Raw genomic sequence first — 17430 nt, 5'->3', positions numbered from 1 at the left:
ATAAAATAGTTGAAGAATGGGGAACCCTGGGTGGCTCAGTGGTTTAGCGCCTACCTTCGGCCCAGGGCATGATCCTGGAGTCCCAGGATCGAGTCCCACATCAGGCTCCCTGCATGGAGCCTGCTTCTCCGTCTGCCTGTGTCTCTGCCTCTCTGTCTCTCATGAATAAATAAATAAAAGGTTTAAAAAAAATAGTTGGAGAATGTTGTTATACTTTCCACACAGTATTAAAGTTTTGTTAATGTATTCAATACATATTAAATGCAGAAAAATTTAAAAATTAACTATATTGAGATATCCAATTCATTTTCAATTATTTTAATTTACCTTTGATTTATTTAATCAATGTTTTAAGGTTTTCAGCATACAGACCCTGTATTTATTTTTTTAGATTTGCAAAGAAGTAATTATTTGGAGCTACTGTAAATGTTTTTTTTAAATTTTGTTGTCCTCATGTTCATTGCCTATATACAGAAATATGACTGACTTTTATACATTTACTTTATATCTGATGACTTTACTAAATTTACTGAGTTCTAGAATTTTCTTTTGTAAATTCTATGGGATTTTCTATGTAGACAGTCATGGTTTCTATGAATAAAGACATTTCACGACTTCCTTTCAGTCTACATCAATTTATTTAGTTTTCTTGCCTTCCTGCACTGACTAGGAATTTCAGCATGATATAGTCATTTTTGTCTTCTTATTCAGCTTAGAAGAAATTAGTCATTCTTTCTCTATCAAGTATGGTGCTAGCTGTGGATTTTTATAGATACCCTTAATGAGGTTAGGACAATTTTCTTTGGTTTTTGGTTTGCTAAGAGTTTTTGTTTTGGTTTAGTTTGGTGTTTTTTGTTTTTTTCACATATTTTATTTATTCATTCATGTGAGACATAGGGAGAGAGAGAGGCAGAGACACAGGCAGAGGGAGAAGCAGGCTCCATGCAGGGAGCCCAACGTAGGACTCGATCCCAGGACCCCAGGATCACGTCTTAGGCCAGGCAGATGTTCTACTTCCAAAGCCCCCCAGGCGTCCCTGGTTGGTTTGGTTTTTATTTTGCCAGGAGTACATGCCTAATTTTATCAACTGCTTTTTCTGCATCAGTTAATATAATCATGTGATTTTTTCTTTATCTGTTAATATGATGGATTAGATTGAGTTTTGAATATTGAATCAGCCTTGCATTCCTGGTATAAACCGCATCTGGTTGTATTATTCCTTTTACATATGTTTGATGCAATTTGCCAATATTTAGTTAGGAATTTCTGCTCTTATGTTTATGAGAAGTACTAGTGTATACTTTCTTGCACAGCCTTTGCTTTTGGTGGCAGAGTCTCATGAGTCGTAGTGTTTCTTCCTCCACTATTTCTGGAAAAGAATACATTAAATCAGTGTTATTTCTTCTTTAAATGTTTGTCATAATTTGCAAGTGAAATAATATGGGCCTGGATTTTCTTTTTTGGAAGATTTTTAACCCACAAAAGAAACTCCTTTAATAGATACGAGGATAGGGGATCCCTGGCTCGGTGGTTTGGCGCCTGCCTTTGGCCCAGGGCGCGATCCTGGAGTCCCGGGATCGAGTCCCGTGGGGCTCCCGCATGGAGCCTGCTTCTCCCTCTGCCTGTGTCTCTGCCTTTCTCTCTCTCTCTCTCTATCATGAATAAATAAAAAATAAAAAAAATCTTTAAAAAAATAGATATGAGGATGTGTGTATTTTTTGGAGTTTTGATGTTTGTGGCTTTCAAAGAAACGGGAAATTTCACCTAAGTTGTTTAATTTATGTACATAGAATCGCTTATAATATTCCTTCACTATAGTTATTTTTAACACTTAAGGGATCTTCAGTGAGCTCTCTCATTCTGGATATTGGTAATTGTCTATCTTTTTTTCTTGGTCATTTTGTTTCATTGTTTTTCTCTATTGTTTTTTTCTTTTCATTTCATTGACTTCTGCTCTTGTCTTAAATGTTTCCTTCTTTCTGCTTGCTTTGGGTGTATTTTGCTCATTTTTTTTCTAGTTTCCTAAAATGAGTACTTTCTTTTTTAATATTGTACATTTATGCTACACATTTCCCTCTTAGCTCTTCTTCAGTATCCCACAAATTTCGATGTGTTGTGTTTTCTTGCTTTTTTTTTTTTTTTTTTTAGTTTAAAATGTTTTCCAATTTCACAGGATACTTCCTCTCTGGCTCACATATTGCTTAGCAGTGCGTTTTCCAGTTTTCAAATATTCGGAGATTTTCCAGTTATCCTTCTCTTGATTTCTAGCCTAATTCAAATATGATCAGAAAACATTCTTTGTATCATTTTAATTTAAAAATTTAAAATTTGTTAGGGTTTGTTTTAAGCCCCAGGACATGGTCTCTCTTGGTCAATGTCTGTTCTTGAAAAGAATACATATTCTGCTATTTTCAGGTGTAATTTCCTATAAATGTCATTCAGATCCAGTTTATTTATGTTCAATTTTTCTACATCCTTGCTAAATTTTCTGTGTTCTCATTCTATCACTTACCAAGAAAAGAGTGCTGACATCTCCAACTGTTATTCTGACTTTCCATTTTCTTAAAGTCCTATTAAATTTTTGTTTCATGTATTTGAGTCTGATGTTATGTACATTTAGGATTCTTATATCTTCTCGGTGAATTGACATCATAATGTGCCTCTGTATTCCTGATACTTTTTGCTCTGAAGTATACTCTATTGTTAATATAGCTACTCAAGCTTTCTTGGACTAGTGTTTGCATGGTATATATTTTTTCCATTCTTTTACTTCTAACTTATCTATATCATTAAGTTCAACATGGACTTTATGCTTGTAGCCAGCATAGAGTGGGTCTTGTTCTTTTATCCATTCTCATAACTCTGCCTTCTAACTGGCACGTTTAGACTATTTTAATTTCTTTAAGTGGTAAGTACTTTGTTATCTCTCAAAATTTTGTTGATTATGAATTCAAATGGAGTTTGGATGATGATCCTTTTGTTCCATATGCTGTTGACTGGGATTAGTCAATGCTATGTAGTTGATGGCAGCAAGGCTGGTCTGGAAGGTGCAAGTGAAAGGCTTCACTCACATTTCTGTAGAACATTTATATTTAATGTAATTATTTATGTCTACCATTTTATTATGTTTTCTGTTTATCTCTTTCTCAGCCCTCTGCCTTTCCATTCCCTTTCCTTCTTTTAAATCATTTAAATATTTTTTAGTATTCCATTTAGTTTACCTGTTGAGGGTTTTTTTTTTCAGTTTTAGGCAGATATAATTGGCATATAGCACTGTATAAGTTTAAGATGTACAGCATAATGACTATATATATTGCAAAATGACTACCACAATAAGTTTATTTAATATCCATTATCTCATGTAGATACAAAAAATAAAAGAAAAAGGTTTTTTTCCTTGTGATGAGAACTGTTAGGACTTATTGTCTTAGCAACTCTCAAATATACCATACAGCAGCGTTAACTATAGTCATTATGTTATATATCACATCCCCAGTACTTATAATTGGAAATTTGCACCTTTTGAACATCTTCATCAAATTCTCCAACCCTGCCCCCTGCCTCTAGTAACTACAAATCTGGTGTCTTTTTCCATGAGTTTGGTTTTGGTTGTCTTTTTGTTTTATTTTTGTTTTTGTTTAGATTTGACATGTAAGTGAGATAATATGGTATTTGTCTTTTCCTGTCTGACTCATTTCACTTAACATAATGCCCTCAAGGTCCATCCAATGTGGTAAAAAATAGCAAGATTTCCTTCCTATTATGGCTGAATAATATTCCACTGGTATTCTATAATACCATATTTTCTTTATCCATTCAACTATTGTTGGACATTTATGTTGGTTTGTGTTTGATTTGGGCGATTAGAGAGAATGCTGCAGCGAAACTGGAGGAACCTATCTTTTCAAGTTAGTGCTTTCATTTTCTTCAGATAAATACCCAGAAGTGGAATTGCTGGACCATATGGTCTATTTTTAATTTTTAAAAGAACCTCCATACTGTTTTCCATAGTGGCTGCTTGAATTTACATTCTATTAACAGCATAAGGGTTCCCTTTTCTCCATATCCTCTTCAACACTTGTTATTTCTTGTCTTTGCGGTAACAGTCATTCTAACAGGTGTGCAATATTTCATTATGATTTTGATTTGCATTTCCCTGATGATTAGTGATATTAAGCACCTTTTCATGTACCTGTTGACCATCTGTAGGTCTTTGGAAAAATATCCATTCAAGTTCATTGTCCATTTTGAAATTGTTTGTTTTATGCTACTGAGTTGTAGGAGTTTTTTATATATTTTGGGTATTAACCCCTTATCAGATATATGATTTGTAAATATTTTTCTCCCATTCCAAAGGTTGCCCTTTTATTTTGTTGATGGCTTCCTTTACTGTGCAGAAGCTTTTTGGTTTGATATAGTCCCACTTGTCTGTTTTTGTTGCCTTTGTTTTGCTGTCCAATCCAAAAAATCATGTCAAGGAGTTTACAAGTTTATCACCTATGTTTGCTTCTGGAAGTTTTATGGTTTCAGGTCTTACATTTAAGTCTTTAATACATTTTGAGTTAATTTTTGTGAATGGTGTAAGACACGGGTCTCATTTCATTCTTTTACATGTGAATATCCAATTTTATCAGCACCATTTAATGAAGGGACTTCTTTTCTCCAGTGAATGTTCTTAGCTCCCTTGTCAAATATTAGTTGACCATATTTCTGGGGTCTTGATTCTATTCCACTGGTCTATGTGTCTGCTTTTAATGCCGCTGCTATACTGTTTTGATTACTACAGCTTTATAATACAGCTTGAAATCAAGAAGTGTGATGCCTCTCACTTTGTTCTACTTTCTCGGGATTCCTTTGTATATTTGGAGTCTTTTGTGATTCCATATACATTTTAGGATTGTTTTTTCTACTTCTGAAAAAACACACCATTGGGATCTTGATAAGGATTACACTGGGTAGTATGAAAACTTTAACAATATTAATTCTTCCAATCCAGGAATACAGATCATCTTTCTATTTGCTTGTGTCGTCTTCAATTTCTTTCATCAATGTGTAGTATAGTGATCTTTCACCTCCTTGCCTAAATTTACTCTTAAATATTTTATTGTTTTCAATGATATTATGCTATTGATCATTTCTTTTTCAGATAATTTGCCGTTAGTGTATAAAAACCCTACTGATTCTTGTATGTTAATTTTGTATTCTGCAGCTTAACTGAATTTGTTGATCTCATTGAGTTTTTGATAATATTTCTTTCTTTGATTTTATAGTTGCTGTTCTGGGGATTACAATAACATACTTAACCTCTTAGCCTACTTAGAAATGTTTTAACACCTGCTGTAGAATGTACAAAACTTTCCACTATGCAGAGCCCATAATGCTTATAGTTGTCTTCGGTATTATACCTGCACACATTGAAAAACTCATTAGACCATGTCATAATTGTGCTCGCTTCGGCAGCACATATTAGACCATGTCATAATTGTTGCTTTCAACTGTTTAATGTATTTTAAAGAACTTAAGAAAAATTATCTATAGTATGTATAACCGTTATTACCATTTTTGTTGCTCTCCCTCTTTCCTGAAATTCCAGGTTTCCTTTAGCATCATCTTTCTTTCATCTGAAGAGTTTTCTTTCTTTTTCTGCAGCAGACAGAGCATTTCTTTTAAAGTAGGTCTGCTAGTAATGAATTGTCTTAGTTTTGCTTCATTGCCAAAGGGTATTTTCATTGGGTATAGAGTCTGGGCTGACAGTTCTTTTCTTTAAAGCACCTTAAAAATGCTCTTCTACCACTTCCTGGTTTCCATGGTTTATGATTAGAAATCCGCAGTTACTTGAATTTTTCCCTAAGTCTAATGCATTATTTTTCTCTGCCTGTTTCTGTTTTCCACAGATACAGACCATCTCCCTCCCTTTCTGATACAACTGAAGTCTGGAGGGCAACTCCATTCTTAACTTCCCAGGTAGGGATGCCTGTGTGGGTCCCATCAAAAACTTTTCTTCTCAAATTTATGTAATACATTAAGACATTTCCAATGTCCATTACTTGTCTGGCTCCTCTTCTCTGGTCATGCCTTAGATCATAATGTCAGACAAACCAAAGGATGTTTATCTGCATTTGGACTACAAACTTTGACATAAAACATTTTTATTTAAGCCAAATAAGAAAATACTCTGTTCATCTTCCCCCCTTTTTTTTTTAAACTGAAGCTCTATAATACTTCATTATTGGCTGGCTTTAATACTTTCTACAGTGTCATGTGGCAAATATTGCTGTTGATGTTATACTGCTTATCTGAGTGACCATAACTAATAATATGTACGCAATAGAATAACCTGCTGTTCTCATCTTCTTAAACAGGTTCTCTTAGACTTATCTTAGACATACTTTCTTTTTATATCTTTTAACATATGTCCACACTGTCCAAGACAATGAGTTACATGACAAATAGCAAGCATTACCACAGTACAACCCCTCATCCTCAGGCATTTCCATGTCGTATAGTGTGACAGCTGTGGATAGCGGTAGGTTCACTTCTCCACTCGTTTCCCCACTGCCTTAAGGAACACTTCATTTTTAGCTGGTAGGCATAGCGGCTGCTAAACTATTGAAATAGTTCGGTGCCGGTTGGTTAACTGGCACCTACTGGGACCTCCTGGCTCTCTCTTGCTCTCTCTCAATTTTATCAATTAGAGGATTAAAGGTTTGGGGAGCAGAGCCTTCAAGGCCTAATCCAGTACTACCTTGTGTCTGTTCTGATTGCTTGATGCTTCTGCCATGTTGGTTCTTAACTACACTGAATCTTAGTGCGATTTTAGTGAAAACTTTGTGCTATTTCTACAAGAGTAGATATTGAGAAGTTTATTTTTGTAATATTAACTGACAGCCATTTAGCTGTATATCAGGATTTAGTGTGAGACACATTTATCTACTGATAACTCCTATTTTCTTTAGAAAACTAGAGTTTAGGGATGACCTAAGGGAAGTTTCCCAGGGCAGTCAAGTGCTAGGAGTGTTGGAGAAGATCATCCCCCTGGTTCTCTATAACTGTCATTCAACAGTGACAATCCTTCTCTGGTTCACTAAGTCCTTCATTTGCTGTCTACCTCCATTAATTCAACTCAATTCCATCCCTCAGAGTTAAATGTGCATAAATAGGGCTAATAGATGAACATGTCTCCTGTGTGACCAAAGGCTCCTAAACTTCATTTCTACTTTAGACCTCTTTCTTATGATAAAATTGCTTTTGATATACATATTTTTAAAACTATACAGGTCTGCATAAAAACATTCTTCAAATTTATATCTAGGCTTATCCAGGAATTCCAAAAGATTTCTTATAAGGGCTATCCTCCTTCAAAGTAAGAATTTCTTATGAAAAAAAAAGTGTATCTGGAATTTTTAAGTTTAAAAATACTACTAATGTAGCTGCTTAGTAGTGTGAAGCACAGTACCATTTCAAGGACCTGGACCTTGGTTACACAGAATACAGTTAGGGACTAGAAAGATAAACAGTATCTCTCTAGACACAGTAGATACAGTACATCTCAATTAGAAACATTTCAATTAGAGTACATCTCAATTCAGACACTAAATTTTCATCAAAAAACTTTAACAACACTTAGATTTCATAAAACTTAGAGTTGAAAGAATAGATTCACTTGTTCAAGTTGTCCCAGAGATACTTTTAAGTTTTTCAATAAATGAATTGAGTACCAAAAATACATTTTCATATGGTGTTCGCATCTATGTTGATAAAACTGGTTCACCTTTCTGAGAAGAACCAGTTTGACTTTGCAGCAAAACAGATAATTTTAAAACTACATTTAAAACTAAGTATATTAGTTTTAAAACTACAAGTTTAATAAAGTCAATAACTCTTGGGTAAACTCAGTATTAACCTTGAATTCAAAGAAGCATTGCAAAATTCGATAATCAACGCCAAATGATAAAATTAACAAAGCATTCTTCAAATTTGGTTTGTAATTTTTGCATCCAGTTTATAGAATACTGCCAACTATAAATAACATCTGCAAATTGATTCATGTTAGAAAATGTTTAAAACCATTATTTTTGATTTGTATTAGAGAAAGATTCAATTTCAATATAACATTCAACCTATAACTAAGTTACAAACAAGTGTTTCCTTTCCATGGAACTTTAAATTTAGTTTGTTCATAAGTAGTATAATATCAGAGAAATGTTAGTTACAATGTCACATTTTGTCTATGATTTCTGAATGTTTGGTAAGAATTCTTTTTGTTTCAGGAAGACTTTGAATTGAACTTAATCCAAATCTTCCATGACTCAACCATTTGTGCATTTGCAAAGAGCACAAGACTATCAAGCTCATTGTCTTCTGTTTTCTTTTAGCAGCTTCATTAACTGGTGATGGTTCCTAACATTTGGATATATAGAGTCAACATTTCAACAACTGTATCCAGGACACTTCAGCTAAAAGCTGCTTCAAAAAACTTAGCAGAAATGTGTTCAAGATGTACCATTCAATAGGAAGAAGTAATAAGGGAAATACAAACTTCTTGTTTTGAAAATTCCTATATATCTGGATATTTTTAACCTAACATAGCTGAAGCACATCTACCATGATAAAAACTAAGTTTTTCATATTTAGTGGAAATTGTCCTTTATCAAATGTAGAAAATTCAAAAGTACTTACTCCACAAATTCAATTTTTTCAGGTTGTGAATTGACAGTATTTTTTCATAAATTTGGAAATCCTTTGAAACTATTTGCCCAATGCCACTTACTAAACCACCATTGATTTGAAATGCCTCCACAGAATATACTAAATCCATAGACAGATATGAGTTCATTTCTGTACTTTGCATTCTGACCCATTGGCTACTTATGCAGTAGTCTCTTCAAGTTTTGATTAGAAAGACTTTAATATGTTTTATTCTCTGGTTAGAGTACTCTCCTTCTGTAGCTCTTTTTAATCAGAGGTTTGCCAAATATTCTTGGCTTTTTTCACAAATTAGTTTCAGAATCAACTTGTCTACTTCCCAAAACACATATTACATATGTTGGAATCACATAACTTTACAAATTATTATGAATGATATCATTTTGTTACCTAGTCCCCAAGCAGTATTTCCTTCCATTTGCATAGGTTTTCATCTGTGTCATTCAGTGGCATATGAAGCTTTATTTATACTAAGACATGTACACCCCTAGTTAAATTTATTTCCAATATTTCCTCATTTTTGGTTGCAACTGAAAATAAAGCTTTTTTGTAATTATAGCTCCTAAGTAGTAGTTGTTTTAATTGTTTAGAATAGTTTTTCAGTTGATTCTCTTTAATTTTCTAAATATACAATTAAAAGTAGAGCTTTTTCTGTAATTATAACTCCTAAGTAGTAATTTGTTTTAATTGGAATAGTTTTTCAGTTGATTCTCTTTAACTTTCTAGAGATACAATCATATCAGCAGCCGACAGTGATAATTTTGTCTCCTTTATCATTTTGTATGTTTACTTCATTGATGTTCTTATTGGATTATTTCAGACAAAATATTCTCAACTTAAAAAAATATATATATATTCTCAACTTAAACTGTTCCAGTGCTTCTCCATGGTTGACTCTTGCCACTCCATATACACACACATAATTATATATATATCCTATATATATAATCATAGTAAGGAAATAGTCATTTGATGTTTAATTTTAGAGTACTTTTTTGTCAAAATGAGAGTTAAACTTTTTGGCATCTTTGGAGACGACATGATCTTCCTTCTTAGATTAATAAATACACTGAATTATATTAATCAATTCTCATTTAAAAACACGTTCATGTAGTGAACACCACTTGCTCTTGATATATTATTAATTTAATGCATTGTTGCATATAGTTCAATAAATTTAGATCTTCATAAATATTAAATCTTCATAAAAACAAAAAAAGCATTTTGTGCTATTTTTATTAGATTTTAGTACTAATGTTCTACTCATTTAATAAAATAATTTAAAATATTTCTCTTTTTTGTACAAATAATTCATTTAAAGCACAGTTTCTCAACAATGGCACTACTGGCATTTTGAGCTGGATAATTCCTTAATGTGGGAGGTATCCTGTTCCTTATTAGATTTTCAGCAGACACCCTGTATTCTATCCACTATACGCCAATAGCACTATCTGCCTACCACTATGATATCAGAAAATGCCTCCAGACACTGCCAAATGTCCCCCTGGAGACAAAATCTCCCTGAGAACTACTGAACTAAAATGAAAGAAAAAATTTGCTGTTTTTCAAAATTTAGTAATTGATTACATTTTTATCAATGATCTTTTATATTACTAGAAATGTCTTGCATTTTACAGACTATTTGGTGCTTCATCACAGATCTTTCACTTTTTGCAAGTATATCTTATTAGTCTTTTCCTTATAATTTTCTAACAAAATACTCATGACTGAAATAGTCTCTTTTACCATCTTTCTATCTAAAAATAGTTTCCTATTTTTATGCAATTATCCAAGTCCTTTCATAACTGGACAGTTACAGTGATTAAAAATGATTTGGGGCACTTACTTCTTATTTCAGGTGGCTAAATTTCATTATTTCTTATTTGGCAGTCGAGAGGAAACTCCTTGCCAGATTCCCTATGTATTTGCTGGAAATATGTCTCAATATAGTCCACGTTACTTTAAAAAAAATTTATACAATACTTTCTTCTTCTCTATTGGTGCAAATTAAAATTGCTATTTAACATGAAATTTGCAATAGATCTTCTCTTCCAGTTTCTTCTTCTCCTCACTCTTACCAGCACTATACTAGTTTTCCCATCAATAGAGTCTTCATTTTAATGTAAAAATGTGCCCATATTTTTCTTAAGCTAGAAAAATAATTTAACTATATTGTAATGTAATAAGTATTTCGACCTAATTTCCAAGTACAATTAACACAAGTATCACTGTGAAATGAGCAATCTACATAAAATATTCAATGGAACACATCACAACTATTGTATCAGTGCATGGAAAAAATAATTCCAACTGAATCAACCCAGTGATACCAATTTCAGTAACCCTCCATTGCATTAGCCACTTTTCAAGTGCTTGTTAGTCACATGTGGCTGGCAGTTACCATATTGGACAACTCAGCCCTAGCAGGTCTAGCTGTTAGGAGTAAGCCGGACAGTTAGGGAGACAGGGTCAGAGTCCACAACAAAAAAATACGGAATCAGGACAGCTAAAATCAAACAGCATTGACCTCCTGTTCTGCATATTCGACAGGACTGCACTGACATTCTGTTTTGCAGCCTTTGCAAAAATGACTTCTGCAAAACAACCTAAAATAAGACAATTAACCATAAAAGCATTCATAAATATCATGGGCTAAAGGGCAGTTAAGACCTATGCCCCCAGATGTCAGTAAAAAAAAAAAAAAAAAAAAAAAAGGGCCATCAGCAAGTGGACATTAACCTATTTAGACAGAGATGTGATCAAAGCCCTGATTAGCATGACTCATACTCCGATTGCTTAAGAAAGTTCTGCAAAAGACCCCATAAAAACCCCTAAACAACCCCTAAACTTAGAAACTCTAGGGGCAACCCACTTGCCCCCCCCCCCCCCCGAGAGCTTTATACTCTTGTTCAATAAACTATGCTTTGCTGCTCACCATTCTTGGTCTGGTCTACTTCTTCATTCTTCGAAGTAGTGTGACCAAGAACCCGGGCGCTACAGGAACACAAAATCCTGTAGCATAATCAATATCTCAAAGGACACTAATGATCTTGCAAATGTTTAGTTCAGCTTTAGTAGTTCATAGGAAATTTTGGATGTTTTCCTTTTTTACAGATCAAAGGGTCTGTATTTTGAGAGAAAAGAGAAAGCACTTCCCCAGCTTGGGCACTTGGCAGTAGTAAAGATAGTAGTTAAGATGCACTAAAACAATGTTCCTTAAATTTGGGATTCCCCTGAGATAGATATTCCTGTTTGAGGAAAAGTTTATTCAAACTTAGCTGCTACCTCTTTAAATGAAAATGTGGTATCAAAAAGACTACAAAAAGTGAATTCTGTGTAAAACCCAGTGTTGAAATAGATGATTGTCCTTCACGTCAGCATAAAGTGAAAACCCAACATTTAAGAAACATTCTCAAAGAAAACTCAGGGGCCTTCAAAAACAGGCTCAAAGAACAGGACCAAAGTTTTATTGTTGCAAGAGAAATCACTTCAAATACTCTAGGATGAGAAAGTAACTTCACTGTGATAAGGATACAATAGAAGTTAGTTACCACCTTCATCACCTCAATGTGATAATGATACCCCAGGATGTAGCCTGGGGTAGAGAAGAGAGCTTTGGCGCCAGGCACAGCCAGAACTCACTTCTCAACTCGTGTTTCTGACAGGGCAACTGTGCAAGTCCCTATGCCTCTCTGAGTTGGATTCCCCAATGCAAAAAAGGTATAGTAATACCTACCACATGGTGTCAGTGGAAGAGAATTCAGATGGCTTGGTTAAAAGCCCCACTTTAGTTCCTGGCATATACAGTACCCGAAGCAGTTGCCTTTATCCCACCCAGGATCCTTTCAGAGAAAATCTATCTGAATAGGCTGGCTTTATTCAAGCCTTTTATTCCTAGCTCCTTCCAGGCTGGCTTTTATTCAAGCTCCGTGCTCTCAGGCAGCCTGTTATACAAGTTCCAGACTTCTGATCACTCGTTCTCATTTCATATCGATTCACAGCTAAACAACACATTCCATCATATATTACTTATGCATAAAAACGTGTTACCAAACGTCCAGCCATACTTGTCTGATGGATGGGATTCCACAAAATACCCAGCAAAGGGACAATAGATTCGAGGTTGTAGGTCCTTCACCAGCCGGGCTTTGTAGTTCAAGAGCTTCTTCCTTTCTGTCTTAATGAACTCGGCTTTCCATTCCTCTGGAATGACAGGGTTTGGGTTAGAGTCTCCTCAGTTCAGAAATCACAGAAAAACAGCAGTTCTGGTAAACTGAAACTCTTAAAATGGATAGACTAACACAGGAACAGAGCAAAGCTCTGTGTCAATGAGTGCAAAGTGCCCCTGCCTCCAGCTTTACTTTGCAAATTTCAATGAATTTCTAGGAAAATGTTACCCAACCAGCCAAAGACGCTGAAATCGCCACTCGTTTATGGCAGTTCATCAGGACCCTAGCTGAATATAGAGGGCAGCGCGCATGGCTGTAGCTTGTGTGCGTGTGCATTTTAGGGGTGCTTTCATTTTTATAATTGTTAACCCTTTTCTAACACGGACATGACTTGATTGTTTTGGTGGATTTAAAAAGTGTGTCGCTCATACTCTGGCAGTGCACCGTGTCCAGCAGCATGAAGGCTGTAGTCCCTTGGGACCTAAGATCACAATGCAGCTCTGAGCCATTATTCCTAGCTCACAGGTGTTCACCTGCTCATTCGTCCATTCAATCAATATTTACTGAGTACCTACTATGTGCCAGACATAGTTTTTGGCACTGAGAATACAGTGGTGAACCAACACAGCGGGTTCCTCCTCCTGTGGAGCATTTATTCTAGTGAGAGGAGCAAACAATAAACAAGGGCAAGACAAAAGGTCATTTCAAAGAGTGATGAGCTGGGAAGCAAGTAAACCAGGGCAATGGGCGGAGGGGCTGGGGTGCAGAGGGGTAGAGGGTTATCATCAGACAGGGCAGTTAGGCAAGGAGACATCTGAGTCATAAGACACAGACACACACGCAGAAGAGAAGGTGCCCACCACGTGAGCGGGGGCAACAAAAGTCCAAGTGGTAGAAACAGCAAATACAAAGGCCCATGGCAGGAAAGCACGTGGTGTACTGGGTGTGAGGAACAAAAGGCAGGCCAGTGCCGACTGACAGATAGCAAGTAATCAGAGATAGGCAGCAAAGGAAGCCAAGGAATTAGGCAAGGCCCAGGCCACATAGCACACCATGTCAGGGAGCTGTTCCTGTTGTTATTGCTATGAAAATCTGATAAACATACACAAAGATACAGAAAAGTATGTTACCCATAACTTAGACTTATTAACATTCTGGTATAGTCCAGATTTTTTTTTTTTTAGTGAGTGCATGTATTCACTCACATACACAGGCACATACTCACATGGGAACAGGATTATTCTAACTAGCCTTTCAGAGGTATGTTTTGCCTCCCCAGTTAACTCAATAAGGACAGGCATCTTCTTCTCTCTCACTTGGTTATGCACCCTGGCAGGCAATGAATAGAGACCTATAGAGGAGAGGAAGGAACCAGACAGAAGCTTTCCTCACGCTGCAAGTAACATTTCTGCCCCATTGTTACAGATCATGTACCAAACATATAATTTACTAAGTAGCCATGGACTGAGCCCTTAGAGTTCTAGTATTGAGGATACCATTTACACACTTTCTCCCATCCCAACCCAGCACCACCCTTAGACTCAGAGCAGAAGAGCCCCTGCCTTGGACCCCATGGGTTTTCCCCCAGATTTGAGATATATTTGACATCTAACATTTATGTAAGTTTAAGGTATGCAATGTGATGATGTGATACATGTATGTATTGCGAAATCACGGCCACATTAAGGTTAGTTACCACCTCCATCACTTCACACAATTACCATTTTGTGTATTTGGTGGAAACATTTGAGATCCGTTCTCAATAGATACAACTTTCAGGTGTATAAAACAATATCAGTGGGGTGCCTTGGTGGTTCAGTCAGTTAAGCAACTGATTCTTGGTTTCAGCTCAAGTCATGACCTCAGGGTCATGAGATCGAGCCCCACATCAGGCTCCCTGCTTAATGCAGAGTTTGCTTGGGACTCTCTCCCTCTCCCTCTGCCCCTCCCCTCTGCTCTCTCTCTCTCATTTGCATTCTCTAAAATAAATAAATAAATCCTTAAAAAAAGAAAACAATATCATTAACTATAGTGGTTACTGTGCTGCACATTACACCCTCAGAATCCACTCATCTTATAACTAGAAGTTTGTACTCTCTGATGAACAGCTCCCCCATTTCCCCTACTCCCTAGCCCCCAGTAACATTACTTTTAGTGGCTGCACTCTTCCCTTATATGAGTGTTTCATAGGGCCTAGGGGAAGTGCTCATGTCAAGCTGCACACGCCCTGTTCTGAACCACCTTCCAAGAGCATTTAAGCCTGGATTAACAACACTGGACCTTTTCTGTTCTGCTCTACTGTCTATACACCATAAGTCAAACTGATCCAGATGATTATTTTTCTTTACTATTCTTGAGATGCACTCTAATTTCCTCAGTGTTCCTTTCATGTTCCGGCATCACATTTTGAGGTGGAAACTTTAGTTTGTATATCTGTGGTCTGCAAGTCTAGTTTCTTTCTTTCTTTCTTTCTTTCTTTCTTTCTTTCTTTCTTTCTTTCTTTTTTTTAAGATTTTATTTATTTACTCATGAGAGACACGGGGGGGGGGGGGGCAGAGACACAGGTAGAGGGAGAAGCAGGCTCCATGCAGGGAGCCCGATGTGGGACTCAATCCCAGGATTCTAGGATCAAGCCCTGGGCCGGAGGCAGGCGCTAAACCACTAAGCCACTCAGGTGTCCTTGCAAGTCTAGTTTCCTAGTAAGATTGTAAACTTCTTGTGGGAAGGGACCGTGCCTTAATTATCTTTGTATTTATTCTCACAGCATTTAGCAAAGTTCCATGCCTGCTCCTTGGCATCACTCTGATATAAAATATTACCAGTAAATTTTCCACCACTGAAAGTCATTGGAAAGCCTGATGCTCCTCCAGCAAAATCACTCATCATTAGAGCAACCTTCTCAGGCAACCTTCCCCCATTGGGTCTGGTGCAGTCCACTGTATTAAGTATCTTATGACCTATGGAAAAATAAAGTGGCATGAGTATTCAGGGTGAAATCTTGGACAGGACACCATACAGTTTGAATTCCCAAGCCAACAAAGTCTTCCAAGTCTACAGTCTGACTAGTTTGATTAGAGAAGCATCACTTATGTCCAAGGAAAAAGATGAGTAATATTTGAAAACCTAAAATCTTCAATAGTATTTTTTGATTTTCCAGTGAATAGATTCATCCTATTTGATTTGATAGGTTCTGGATGTTCCGTGAGGACAATTAGCTTGATCTCACTCTATTATCACAGATAAATTACTCTCCTCAGTCAGCTATTTCTAGATGTTGAGCCCAAAGAATGCAGGAGAACAGTGACTGGATCAATAGGAATTTCTCAACCTTCCACAAATTCCATTCAATGATTGTTGGTGCAGTAAAGCCATCTTCCCACATGAAAGGCAGAAGCCCATGCCCATGATTATACTACATGATAATATTTCAACACAAAAGTAAGACATTTGTCAGAATGGCTAAAATAAAAAACACAAGAGGGGTGCCTGGCTGGCTCAGTTGGAATAGCATGTAACTCTTGATCTCAGGGTTGTGAGTTCGAGCCCTATGCTGGGTGTAGAGATTACTAAAAACAATAAATAACCTTAAAAAAAAAGAGTCTGTTCCTAAAAAAATAAAAATAAAAAGCAAACAAGAAACATCAAGTGTTGACAAGGATATGGAGAAAGGGGAACCCCCTTGCACTGTTGGTGGGAATGCAAACTCATGCAGCCACTGTGGAAAACAGTATGGAGGTTCCTCAAGAAGTTAAAAGTAGAACTATCAATAGCACTACTGGGTATCTTCTCCTAAAATATAAAAACAGTAATTCAAAGAGCTACATGTACTCTGATGTTTATAGCAGCATTACCTGCAATACACAGACCATGGAAGCAGCCCAAGTGTCCATTGATTGATGAATGGATAAAGAATATATATATAAGTGTATATATATATATATATATATATATATATATATATATCCCCAATATATTATTGGAATGGATCCCCATATATTATATGATAGCCAAATACCATACGATTTCACTCTTATGTGGAATTTAAGAAACAAAACAAATCAGCAAAGGAAAAAAAGACAAAGATAAGCCAAGAAACAGACAACCTATAGAAAACAAACTGAGGGTTACCAGAGGGGAGGTGGATGGGGAGATGGAGAAACAGGTGATGGAGATGAAGGAGGGCACTTGTAATGAGCACCAGGTGATGTATGGAAGTGCTGAATCACTAATTGTACACCTGAAACTCATGTTAACACCAGATGTTAACTGTATGGGAACCAAAAATTCAAAAAGTAAGACATTTATTCAATAAAGGCAGTTTGAAGGAATTACTATATGTGAAATACAAAATATCTGTTGCCTTACAAAAGAAGCTTTGCATCTCTCATTACATAGACAACGTTACAGTTAATATGTTCTTTGGAAAGATTATCTGAATGATAGCCCATTTTTCTAAGACAAGGATGGAACATATTATATTCCATGGGAAGTGAAGATGGAAGAAGATGAACATAGGATGAAATTTCAGATGGCTGTTATCACCCTTCTTTCCAGG

At 36.0% G+C, this 17430-nt stretch overlaps 1 protein-coding gene across 10 annotated transcripts in view; it reads right to left on the bottom strand.

Annotated features, from left to right (window-relative positions):
* Positions 1-17430, bottom strand: part of LOC140626472 (cytidine monophosphate-N-acetylneuraminic acid hydroxylase) — a 115042-nt gene that overhangs the window by 45085 nt on the left and 52527 nt on the right. For all 10 annotated transcript variants that reach the window (XR_012025649.1, XR_012025647.1, XR_012025648.1 and 7 more), the window contains exons 8-9: positions 15695-15832; positions 12774-12909 (exon numbers count right to left, since the gene is read on the bottom strand). Coding sequence is in view for 5 of the 10 variants with exons in the window: in XM_072814281.1 (XP_072670382.1) it covers positions 12774-12909; positions 15695-15832 (274 nt within the window). In the remaining 5 variants the exon portion in view is untranslated. The remainder of the gene's footprint in view (positions 1-12773; positions 12910-15694; positions 15833-17430) is intronic.

The sequence above is a fragment of the Canis lupus genome, chromosome 37 (genome assembly GCF_048164855.1).
Source record: "Canis lupus baileyi chromosome 37, mCanLup2.hap1, whole genome shotgun sequence".
Lineage (NCBI taxonomy): Eukaryota > Metazoa > Chordata > Mammalia > Carnivora > Canidae > Canis > Canis lupus.
This window is presented reverse-complemented; position numbering and strand designations above follow the sequence as displayed.